This window comes from Sorex araneus, chromosome 9 (assembly GCF_027595985.1).
Source record: "Sorex araneus isolate mSorAra2 chromosome 9, mSorAra2.pri, whole genome shotgun sequence".
In the NCBI taxonomy this organism is placed as follows: Eukaryota; Metazoa; Chordata; class Mammalia; order Eulipotyphla; family Soricidae; genus Sorex; species Sorex araneus.
In genome coordinates, this window is record NC_073310.1 from 12,869,458 (window position 1) to 12,881,667 (window position 12,210).

Below are 12,210 nucleotides of genomic sequence, written 5' to 3' on the forward strand. Positions count from 1 at the left end.
GGAGGGCAGGAAGGCCAGGCTGCTGGGGCAGGGCCCTCATGCTGCAGCGAGAGGCAGGGAAGGCCACTGAGCCTCCATGCTGCAGGGAAGAGGCTGAGCCACGCCATTGGGCAGGTTCCTCCTCCTCCCCTCCCCCACCCCCAAGAGCTGGCTTCCTTTTGTGGTTTATGCTGGTTTGTCTGGGCCACACCCGGCGATGCGCAGGGGTCACTCCTGGCTCTCCATTCAGGAGTTCCTCCTGCCGTTGCACGGGGGACCCTGTGGGGTTCCGGGGATGGGACCGGGACCGGCCCTGTGCGAGGCCAGTGCCTCACCCGCCGAGCTGTCACTGCAGCCCGTCTTACGTCAGACCTGACAGTGCTCAGGGCTTACTCCTGGCGGGGCTCGGGGGTCCGTGGGGGGTGCTGGGGACTGAACCCGGGCTGGCTGTGTGCAAGGCAGGCACCCTGTCTGCTGTACACTGCTGTTTGGGTGCATGTGTGTGCAAGCGCTGAACACAAGGTTTCACTCGTGTGAGAAGTAGGGCTCGAGCACGGAACTAGATTCTCTGGCCCAAGTGAAAGGGAATATTTTTTCTTAAAAAAAAAAAAAAAGAAAGAAAAAGAAAAGAAAAAGGGGAAAGAGCCAGAGAGATGGGACAGTGGGTAAGGCACTTGCCTGTCCACAGCTGATGGGGGTCTGATTCTGGGCACCACCAGGGGCCGCCAAGAGTCCTGCTAGGAGTGACCCCTGAGCTGCTGGGCTTAACAAAATACATTTAAAACTATGAATCTTTTTTTTTTTTTTTCCATTTTGTTTCTGGGCCATGCTCTGTGGTCCTTACCCCAGGGACCACCCCCTTCTAAAATCAGGGGACCAGATGTGGTGCCGGGCACTTAACCTGGGTGGGTGCGTGCAAGCCAAGTGCCTGCCGTACGACGTACGATCTCTCTGACCCCTCCAGCCCTGTTTAAAATTGAATTTAAAGGGGCTGGAGCTATAGCACAGCTGGTAGGGCGTTTGCCTTGCACGTGGCCGACCTGGGTTCGATTCCCAGCGTCCCATATGGTCCCCTGTGCACCGCCAGGAGTAATTCCTGAGTGCAGAGCCAGGAGTGACCCCTGTGCATTGCTGGGTGTGACCCAAAAAGAAAACAAATTGAATTTAAAGTCAACTTCTTTCCAAACTCTCGCTGGGGGCCACCCATCCGATGAGTTTTGATCTGCTCACTGCCACCTACCCACACTCACACCTCCTCAATGACCTGCCCACAGGATGGCCGAGGAAATCAGGCTCATTTCAGCACTATGTGGGCAAACTTCTCCCCAGCTCAGGAGAGGCCCGTGAACAGCAGTGGCCAGAACCACCCGCTGCAAATTCTGAGGTACCTTCAGCTTATTTTAATTACTCTGCTGGGGGGAGAGGCAGGTGGGGCACGTGGTGGGGCTGGGAGCAGAACCCAGGCCTCGGCCTCGGCAAGCGTGACCAGCCTCTCACCGGGCTCTCGGGAACCCCTGCTGCTTCTGGCCCACCGAGAACTAGGAGAATCATGACCCCCACCGGGCCACAATCCTGTTTCTATAGACAACGACCTTCACAGGGCGCCCGGAGACGACGCAAACGGAAAATACCACGTAAAATAAAACCTCAAACAGAACCCATTTATCTGGAAGCCGTTAGGTAAACCTGAGCATTTCAGAAACCTTTTTAGGGGCTGGAGCGATAGCACAGCGGGGAGGGCGTTTGCCTTGCGCGTGGCCAACCTGGGTTCGATCCTCAGCATCCCATAGGGTCCCCTGAGCACTGCCAGGGGTAATTCCTGAGTGCAGAGCCAGGAGTAACCCCTGTGCATCGCTGGGTGTGACCCAAAAAGAAAGAAAGAAACAAACAAAAACAAAAAAAACCCAGAAACCTTGTTAACGAAGTTCAACCATGAGTAACTATGCAATTCAAGACGAGTCAATTAGAAACAAGTGAAGAAAAATCATGGTGCTGAGAGAGAAACATCTGTTCTGAACACGTGGCGGCCGCGCTGCCCGCGTACCTGTCGTGCTTGTTCTCCTGAGCGGCCCTGAGCAGCTCCTGAATGTTCTTGGTGATCTGCTCGGTCTTCCGGATGACGTCCTCGGTGCTGGGGACGGGGCCCGGGGTCGAGTGGGGTTCTGCCGCATCGGGAACCACGCTGTCCCCTTGCCACATCAGACTCCTTTGCCGCCCCTTCCGGCTGGACCTGCGGGCAGCCAAGCAGTGGCCCTCGCACGAGGCACCCGCCCCCCCCCCCCCACCTGTCTGGTGCGTCTGCGGCAGGAGACACACGCTGGGGACAGGTCCCGACAACCGGCCACACACAGCAGCAAGGTGGGGCGCTTGCCTTCCGTGTGGCCGGCCAGGGTTCGATCCCCGCCCCCCCCCCCCCCCCCCGCACCCCCTAGGGTCAGATCCCTGAGGGCACTGCCAGGAGTCAGCCCTGAGCACACCTGGGTGCGCCCCCCAAATAGGACACAAACCCAGAAAAGGGGGAGCTGTGTCCGTCTCCGGGATCGGAATCCCGACTCTCGCAGACGAGGGTGGCTACGTGGGGGGCGGGGGTGACCGGACAGCGGGGAGGGCGCTTTGCCTTGCACGTTTCATCCCCGGCATCCCACAGGGTCCCTGGAGCACCCCCAGGAGGGATCCCTGAGTGCAGAGCCGGGAGTAAGCCCTGAGCATCGCCAGGTGTGACCCAACCAGCTGGGCGATTAAAAAAAAAAAAAGAAAGAAAGGGGGCGTGGCTGTGTGTGGGGATGGAGGCCGGGAGAGACGGGGAGGGGGGGAGGGGGCTGGGAGAGCTGAAGGGGCTTGAGAGAAGCCGAAAGGGCGGGGGCCGGCCAGGCGTGTGTCCCCGGCTGTACCCTAGGTCCTCGGGGTCGGTGTCGTGTGGGGTGTTGTCGTAGTCACTCTCGGGCGTGCTGTTCTGCTTCTCCAGCCGGGACGCCTGCAGGACAGGGAAGGGGGTCTCCATCAGCGCCGGAGCGGGGGGCCCTTCTCGGGAGCTGGCGCAGGAGCCGTGGCCCGCCAGGCCCAAGGCTTTACGGAGACTTCAGCGAAGCGGAACAGGAGGTCTGGAAAGGGGTTTCCTTCCTTCGCACTGTGCCCCCCCGGCTCCTTCCATGGCCACGGAGCCGTGCTAGCGACACACCTGCCTGGCCACACACCCAGCGAGTCCTCTGGGAACCAGGAACTCGACCGTGCCCTTCCGACAAACCGCCAGCGTGCCAGCGGGCGTGTGCCCAGGACGGTCCAGCACCGGCAAGTGGCCCTGTCTGACAGCAGGTTCGGAGGAAGGGCCGAGCACGCAGGGGGACCCCAGGGCTGCAGAGCAGGAAGATGAGTCTGAGAACCCCGGTGTCCTGCCGTCGGGGACGCCCCTGCCGGGGGCTCTGAGAAGCGCCCACCTCTGGCTCTGCCCACGAGGCTCTTCAAGAACCGGGGAGTTCTATGAGCCCCCCGAGAGAAACGGTCTTCATACAGGACTGCCACGCACTGCTTGTGAGCTAAAATAGATTGCTGCAGTGTGATGCTGGGTTTAAAAATTTTTTTTTTTTTCTTTTTGGGTCACACTCAGAGATGCTCAGGGGTTCCTCCTGGCTCTGCATCTCAGGAATTACTCCTGGCGGTGCTCAGGGGGACCCTATGGGATGCCGGGGATTGAACCCAGGTTGGCCACGTGCAAGGCAAACACTATCGCTCCGGTGCGAAAACACTTTTCTTTACCAAAACCTCTATCCCTTAGAATATGAAGACATCTACCCCCTTAAAATATGAAGGTTTAGGGGGCCAGTATAATGTTCAGAGTGCTTGCCTGGCACGGAGTTGAACTGAGTTTGATTCCTGGCAGCCCACATTAAAAAAAAAAAAAAGATTTGGTGTAATTGTGAAGGTTCAAAAAACGGGACACAAATTCAGAGGGGGGAAAAAATCCTTAAAATGTGTTGTGCGGTGCAGCCATAACACCTTCTCCAGATGGAGCCCTGGCGACACTGAGCAGCAACTAACACGGCTCCGGCTTGCGGGACTGGGACACATCCGAGCCGCGAGGCTGCGTTAGTCTAAAGTTTTTAGACCTTTTTTAAAAACTGAAAACATGCAATCTTTTAATGGAAAACCAATTATCAAATGCTTCCTTAGTAGGGCTGTCTTTCTTTGGGGGAAACTCCAACAACAATAGTGAGTTTTGTGTTGCAATATGGAACGTAATCAAGGTAAAGAGAAAATGAAGTGAAATTCTTCAGTTATACAGTTTGGGGTAGGGGGGGCGGGGGCGGGGGGGTATACTGGGGATTTGGGTGGTGGAATATGGGCACTGGTGAAGGGATGGTGTTTGAATATAGTATAACTGAGACATAAACCTGAAAACTTTGTAACTTTCCACATGGTGATTTAATAAAAATTAAAAAAAAAATGTGTTGTGCACTGCTTTTCTCTTCAGGGAGACAAAAGTTTTCTTTTTGGTTTTGGGTCACACCTGGCAGTGCTCGGGGGTAACTCCTGGCTCTGTGTTCAGGACTCACTCCTCATGTGCTCAGGGGACCATACTGGGATGCCGGGGATCAACCCAGGTCCTGCCGTGTGCAAGGCAAGCGCCCTTCCCACTATGCCACTGCTCTGGCCAGGATGGCAAAACTTTGAAGGGGGTCACTTCCCTAAGGGTTAGCTCTAAAGTGTTTAACAGAAACGATTTTTTTCCCTCAGTATTAATTTTATCCATCCTATTTGAGAATTTCTTGATCTAGAAGAGAAATCAGTATAGGCTGATGCATATTTAATTAAATCACTTAACATACTATAATGTATGTAACTGACTGAATTTTTAATAAGCAATTCATACAGATGCTGTTCCCAGTTCTATACCTTGAAGCCAATCCAAGTTAATAAAAGCATGGGGCTGAGGATACGGGTGTAAGTTAAGACCTTAGTTTAAGCAGCCGTCGGGGGACCCTGTAGCTTTATCCACTAGAATGGTCACTTCAGAAAAAGTCAGAGAGGCGGGAGCGGCAGCACAGCAGGTGGGGTGCTTGCTTGCCTTGCACGTGACGGACTCTGGCTCAAACCCCGGCATCCCATCTGATGCCCTGGGCACTGTCAGGAGTAATTCCCGAGTGCAGAGCCCTGGGCACCTCTGGGTGTGGGCCCTCCCACGAGAGCAGGAACAGACCCACCCCGTCGGGGAGAGGCTCCCCGGCCCTCAGGCCTGTTTCCGGGGGGCAGTACTCGCGGTCCTGCTGCTGAGGGAGCCCACAATTCCCAAAGGCCATTCCTGGTTCTGGCCGCTCAAATGAAGACGTGGAGGTTCCTACACACGCAATATGAACTTGTCCTTTACCAGTCAAGTCCACACGGCAAATAATGAACCGTGCTGACTCGGAGCCTTCCAGACAGCACGCAGAGCCAAGTTCTACCAAAAGGAGAACAACTTCTTCCCCACCCCCACTTTCTGGGTTTTGGGGCCACACCCATCTGTGCTCAGGGCTTGCTCCTGGCTCTGTGCTCAGGGATCACTCCTGGCAGTGCTCAGGGGACCATATGTGGTGCTGGGGAATCGAACCCAGGTCGGCCACGTGCAAGGCAAGTGTCCTATCTATTGTACCATTTATTTCTCTGGCCCCAACTTTTACGATACCCTTGTTCTGGGGCTGTAGAGACAGCAGCAGCGGGGAGGGCGCCTGCCTTGTAGGAGACTGAAGGGTTCGATCTTGGGCATCCTGTAGTACGTTCCCCCAGGAGTAATTCCCGAGTGCAGAGCTAGGAGTGACTCCTGAGCACTGCAGGGTGTGGCCCCCAAACTAACAAAATGCCGCTACCATTGTTTTCTTCTCCTGCCTTATTTTGATCTTATTTGGGAATGAATCGACTATATAGATGGGAAACAAAAGGAAGCACTACGGGTTCACCGGCAAGCTACTGGGAATATCCCGCCCGCAGGGCAGAGCCTGGCAAGCCACCCGTGGTGTACTCGGTATGCTAAAAACAGTAACAAGTCTCACAATGGAGACATTACTGGTGCCCGCTCGAGCAAATCAATGAACAACGGGATGACAGTGCTACAGGGCTACACTCAGGCAGGGAGCAATGAGACCAGGTTCTTCCGGGTGGTCTCCATACCCCCGTTCCCCACCCCTCCAAAAAAACCCTACCCCATCTTACCTTTCATAAGGAATGTGACTAATCTGTTAATTTCTTTTCCTTTAGTTTATACATATACACACGCCTATAGATGAGTGTGTTTGCATGTGTGTATGTGCACACACATGTACAAATATAAATGGAATGTAAAAACTTGCATTTAAATAATTATTCTAGAAAATTCATCCAGAGCTGCTCCAGTGGGAAAATCTAGAAAATAGAATTAGACCCAGAAAATTCCACATTTTTGTAATGGATGATCCTTTAAAAAAAAAAAAGTTTTCAATACAAATTTGATAATTACAAATCAATCCATTACCCCACAACGAGAAGAAAGTACCAAGTTTTATTTACACATTTTTGAAGAATCAGGACTCCGATATCTCATAAACATACCCAGGAAGCAACAAACATCAGTTAACGCCCGAGCAAATCACATACTTACACATTCAATCCTTTGTCATTGTCCACAAAAGCATATGTACAGGATTTGAGATTAGCTGGCATTTAATTTTATAAACATGATTGTGAACATGCAGAGTTAGGATCTATTAGTCAAAAGTTCTGCTCTCCCGAAGCTGTTAATAGAAAAGTGACCTCATAGCTGGTGCTGGTTCGGGTAAATAGATGTACAGATTTCTCTGAATACAAACGTGCTACTACCGCAAAAATCTAAATTCCTGAGGGTGTGATCAGGAACAGTCGAGATGATCAGGCTAACTGTCTCTTAACAGTGTACAAAACTCTGTCTTAGCAAGAAGTCTTTGCAATGATATTCCAAAAATAAAAATATTTTGTTTTTCTTTTCAAACCAGTTTCCCAATGGCAAAATTTACTTGATTCTTAACCAAATTTCAAGTAAGGCAGTGCATTTTTAAGCCATCCGCTAGCAGAAATGTTTTATGGAAACAGTGAAGATCAATGTCAAAACGATCCCGAAGGATGTTTGACTTTCCTATCTCCAAAACTGGTTTTATGGACCTGAAAAGTGTAGCAAAGCGCCCCTCAAAGGCCTCTGGGGGCCTGTGGTGTTGGCAGTGGGGAAGGAAGTTCCCCCGGCCACGCCTGCTGTGGGCGCAGTGGGAAAGGGCCCCGGGCAAACCCACAGGTCTGCAAACCTGACCCCTCCCTCCTCGCACCTGTGACGCCATATTCAGTGTTTAAAGAAAAAAAAAACACGAAATACCCAAGTGGCTCAGCTCACACAGCGAAGGCCACGGGGGTGACTCCGGGCACACCGCACACAGACCGGGGATGCAGCCCAGTGGTCGAGTGAATTTCTCACATACGTGAGGCCATGGGGTTTTACACGCCAGAAGCACGCAGGCATGTCTGTGCATGCCACACAAAACCAGGCCCCGAGTGTAGGCCTTCAGCGTCTCACCCCGAGACGTTCTCGGCTTAGGCAAGAAAATACTTTTTTAGAGTGGCAGTGCTCTTGGAACAAAATGTGTAAGTGACTTCGACCACAGGATGGCAACGGGGCTGGAGAGAGAGTACAGCGGGCAGGACGCGTGTCTTGCATGCAGCCCGAGTCAGGACGCCGGCATCCCAGATGGTCCCCCAGAGCACTGCCAGGCGTCATTTCTGAGCGCGGAGCCGGGAGGGACCCCTTAGCATCGCCGGAGGTGGCACCAGAACCCAAAATAAAACAACAACAAACAAAAAAGAAGAACAACAATTAAAAACCCGCAGGCTGGTGATGGAGGAGGAGCTTAGGGAGGGAAGAGAGAACGCCTGGAAACTCTAAGGGAGCGTCTTTGGGGGGGTCTACATCGTACAGGAGCAGGGAGGGCTCGAACCAACCAACAGCAGCCTCCACTGCCCACGCAGCTCTGTGTTAATCTTGATGTGGACCCAGGAGCCGAGAAACCCCGATTCGTGATTTTAAACTGACGGATGAGGCCAGGAAGTTAAATTTAAAAAAAGTAATAATAATAAAAAAGCCCAGCGTTGGAGGCTAGGGATAAGGCGCAGTGGCAGAGCACATGCCTTGTGTGTCTGAGGCCCTGGGGTGGGTCCTGGCCCCCACAATCACAACGGTCTTGGCATTCCAGCTAGTTCAGACAGGCAAGCTCGAGCCTGGTCACTGCGGCACGGGAGAGACGCCGGGACGGCGCTGCCTTCCTCCCGGGCGGAACCAGCAGCCAGCTAATGTTGAGAGCCGAGACAGAGAGAGAGTCTGCGCCCGGTCAGAGCCACGGGGGTGAAGAGCGAACGGTGTTAAGACGTGAAACTGAGCACGGAGGAATTAGACGAGGAGGGGGCTGCCTCCTCCAGCCATGCGTGTGTGCGTGTGCGTGTGCGTGAGACAGCAGGGGGAAGGCCCCGCATGCAGGGCGGTTAGGGGGAGGGAGGGCCGGAAGCTGCAGAAGGCACCGGGCCCGCTCCGGAGAGCAGGCAGAGTGTACTTAACCCTTCGGGCGCTCTCGTCCCTCGACCAGGAGAGTGTGGAGGGGAAGGAAGGCAGAGACGAAGAGGAGGTCACAAGCGCACTCCTCCCGATCTGGAAGGGGAGAGAGAAACACACTGGGGGGCAAACACAAAACAAGCGAACCCCACCCGCCTCCTGGCCTGGCCCGAGTTCCCCTAGAAGAACCCTGGAAAGGCAACCTGCTCCCCAGCGCCCGTGCCGGCGTTTCTGAGACGGGCAGGGGGACCGCCGCTGGCCAGCCCCTGACCGAAGGCCTCCGGGAAATCCCTCGGGATCCCTCGGATTCCTTTCTCTAAGGGAAAAGGGAACCCGCTGAATTTCCCAATGTTTTAGAAGAGAGACAGGGATATGGATGCTCACCTGCCATGGGGCAGACCCTGGCTCGACCCCTGGCACCAGAGGGTGCCCCAGCACTACCAGGACGGAGCCCTGAGCACAGAGCAGGGAGCAGCCCCTGCGGCAAAAATCCCACTCCCACTAACACAAGATTACGCTGGGACATACTACCGATCCACTCTTTAGAACAGATGGAGAATTTTCGTGATAGAACTTTCTGACATTCTAGATTCGTTTTTTTGGTTTTGTTTTGTTTTTTGGGTCACACCCAGTGATGCACAGGGGTTACGCCTGGCTCTGCACTCAGGAATTACTCCAGGCAGTGCTCGGGGGACCATATGGGATGCTGGGATTCAAACCTGGGTCAGCCGCGTGCAAGGCAAACGCCCTACCCTCTGTGCTATTGCTCCAGCCCCTTCTAGATAATTCTTAAAAAAAAAAAATAATAAAGCACATTGTAAAAAATAACAAAGGTTACTTTTCCAGTACTGTTTGCAATTATGTAAAAATATGATACTTCGCTTAGTGTGATGAGATTCCCACCCAAATAGGCTGAAGGAACAGACTCCAGTATACTACCATTATCATTCTACCACACAATAGCTTCACAAAATTAAACTGGGGTTTGAATTATGACACCATCTATCCTTTACTTTTTATTTACCTGGGGAAAAACTCATCTCAGGGAGGGGCTAGAGAGAAGACTCAGGGGGCGGGGGCATAAATGCAGCATGCAAGGAAACCCGGGTTCGATCTCCAGGTGCAACCCCGGGTACCGAATGTCACCCCCAAACCAACACCATCACCCAAGCTCCGAAATCTCTAACAGCCTGTCACAACACAGACTCCTTCCAACGAGACAATGACAGTTGGAAACCTCCTGACACAGTATGTCCCCCGTCAAGCACACGAGGCTGTTGTCACACCCTGTCAGAACCCACCTTGGCGCACGACCCCAAGATCAGAGAGGGGTCTGACACCCCATCCCTAGGAAACGGCCCAGAGGAGGGTGGGCAGAGCTGGGTGGGCACACACTGACCACGGGGCCGGGGCCGTAGTGGTCTCGGGGCCTCTAGATTTCCTCTGCGGGCGCAGGGCACGGACATCACCTGCCCCACCGGGAGGGCAGAAAGGGACCCTGCCTTCGAGGGTCCTGCTTCTCCGAGGGGCCGGGCCCCTCCGTGGGGAGGGGTTCGGGCCTTCGCGTGCAGGTAACCGCCATGACTCATGCTTTGGTTTGGGGAGCGGGGAGGAGAGCGGATGACGCAGGGAGTCCCCTGCAGCGGACTGACCGGGACGGAGTGCGGCGAGGGGAGGACACGAGGACGGATGCTGGCCGAGCGCACGCACGGACGCTGTGGCAGAGCAGAGACGCAGCCGCGAGCCGGCCGCGCGAGTGCGGGTCACTTACGTGTGCGGGGAAAGGCTGCAGCCTCGTCCTGCTCTCTTCCGGGCGGTCCGCTTCTCCCAGGGGGAGATAGGGCTTCTGCCCCGACCCCGTCTCGTACATGGACATGGGCCTGCTGCCCCGGGCAGACGGACGCCGCTTTAGGGACGAGTGGCTGGAAGCGCCGGTGCACTCAGGCCCCGTCTGCGCCTGACAGAGGTCGGTGGAGGCCTGTTTCCTGAGGTTCGAGTTTTCACTCTGGAGTGTCTGAAGCTGAAAGAAAGGTTTAGCGGTGGGACGGTGTTTTTCTACAGCAAGCGGAAAAGAGAAAACAAAAAGCACACACATGAGGTAAACAAACACATTCGACCGCCAGCTACGACAGCACGGACGCGTTCACAGAGCACCGGGGTGAAAGCAAAAGGCAGCTGCCAACGTGAAAACGCTTCTAGCGGAAAGGCACACAGCGGAACGCGGTCACTGAAAGCAAAACTACACACATTCATTTTTGGATTCCCGGAAAAGCTGCAGTCTGGGCTTTTTTGTCTTTAAAAAAAAAAATAAAAAAGTGTCTGACCCTCTAAGTTAAGGCTGGGAAATGTGCGCAGGTGAGCTGTGCTGTGGGACTGTCCTCAGAGCTCGAGGTCCCTAGAACATCACTTAGGTTTCCAGGGAGCCCCGGGCGACTCCCGAACGCCCCGAATGCCAGCGGACACCAGGAAGCGGCACGGAGACAACTGGGGTTTGCTCTGCAGAAGCCAAGGGGGACGGGGCGGGCAGCTTAGGGGACACCAGGTCAGCCGTTGCTTCCCAAAGAGCCGACAAGAAAAACTCGGGTCAAGAGGATTTTATTCAAGAGCATACTCTGGGCATTCCAAACAACTCTGCACTTTCAAAGACGCCCACGGCCGTTTGCCAGAGGGACACGGCTGGGGCCCCGGCGTCTGCGACATCATCTTCGGGCAAGCGCTCGCGTGGCGTGCCGGCTCCCCCGGGCGGTCCACCGGCTCTTGGCCGGGGTGGGATGGTTTGGCCTCTCTCTCTTTCTCTCTCTCAATCTCTCCTGCGGCTTGGTTACCCCCAGTTGGAACCGTGGGGGTGCTACTCTGCCTGGCACCCCCCCCCCCGGGTTAGTTGGGGGCTGCCGCGCGGAGCCCCTGAGCGCTCCCTCCGTTCCTCACGCGCCGGCTGTGCCGCTGGTGCTGGATGACTTTTTAAGAGTTAAGGGATGAGCCGGGAATCGGGTGACTTGGCACGTGAGACACCGAGTCCAGTCTGAGTGTCCTTCCCCTCGGGTGCGCCTCCGTCTTCCAGGACCGTTGCTAAGCGGGGTGGGGTGGGAGTTCAGCTGTCTACTCTTGGACAGACCGTTAAAAAAAAAAAAAAAGAAAAATATGACCACAATTCCCACCGGGGTCAAGGCTTAAGTCCGAAAGCAACTGTTATTTTGCACCAGGAGATCGTGACTTGTTTCAATAGCAAACCCCATTCGGTTAGGGGTGACTTTCACTTCCTACTTAGACAGCACCGAGCTGTGAAAAAGACACCGAGATCTGCTGCTCCTCTTCATTAGTTAGCATCCTGTCCAAGCAACTGTTAAATGTGAAAGATCAGACACAAATCACGCTACTTTGTCAACTACGTATAAAATATAGATAGTAGAAACTGTTACCTAATTTTTTTTTTGGAGGGCGGGGCGGGGGGCCACCCAGCAGTGCTCAGGGCTTACTCCTGACTCTGTGCTCAAGGATCACTCTGGTGATCCTGGGGGGGACCATCTGGGTTTTCTGGGGTCTGAGTCTGGGCTGGCCCCCTGCAAGGCAAACGCCCTGCCTGCGGCCCTGTTGCTCCGGCCTCCTGGCTTGAAATGCATCTTTGTTAAATAAACAAGTTCTACACAGGTCACAGATAC

General features: G+C 54.4%; 1 protein-coding gene across 8 annotated transcripts in view; it reads right to left on the bottom strand.

Moving 5' to 3' along the window:
- GIT2 (GIT ArfGAP 2) overlaps positions 1 to 12,210 on the bottom strand; it is a 55,986-nt gene that overhangs the window by 6,068 nt on the left and 37,708 nt on the right. For 5 of the 8 annotated variants that reach the window (XM_055146830.1, XM_055146826.1, XM_055146829.1 and 2 more), the window contains 4 exons: positions 10,323 to 10,571; positions 8,558 to 8,647; positions 2,871 to 2,953; positions 2,024 to 2,209 (listed from right to left, as the gene is read on the bottom strand). In XM_055146830.1, coding sequence (XP_055002805.1) covers positions 2,024 to 2,209; positions 2,871 to 2,953; positions 8,558 to 8,647; positions 10,323 to 10,571 — 608 coding nt within the window. The other 3 variants (XM_055146831.1, XM_055146828.1, XM_055146833.1) reach the window with 2 other exon arrangements.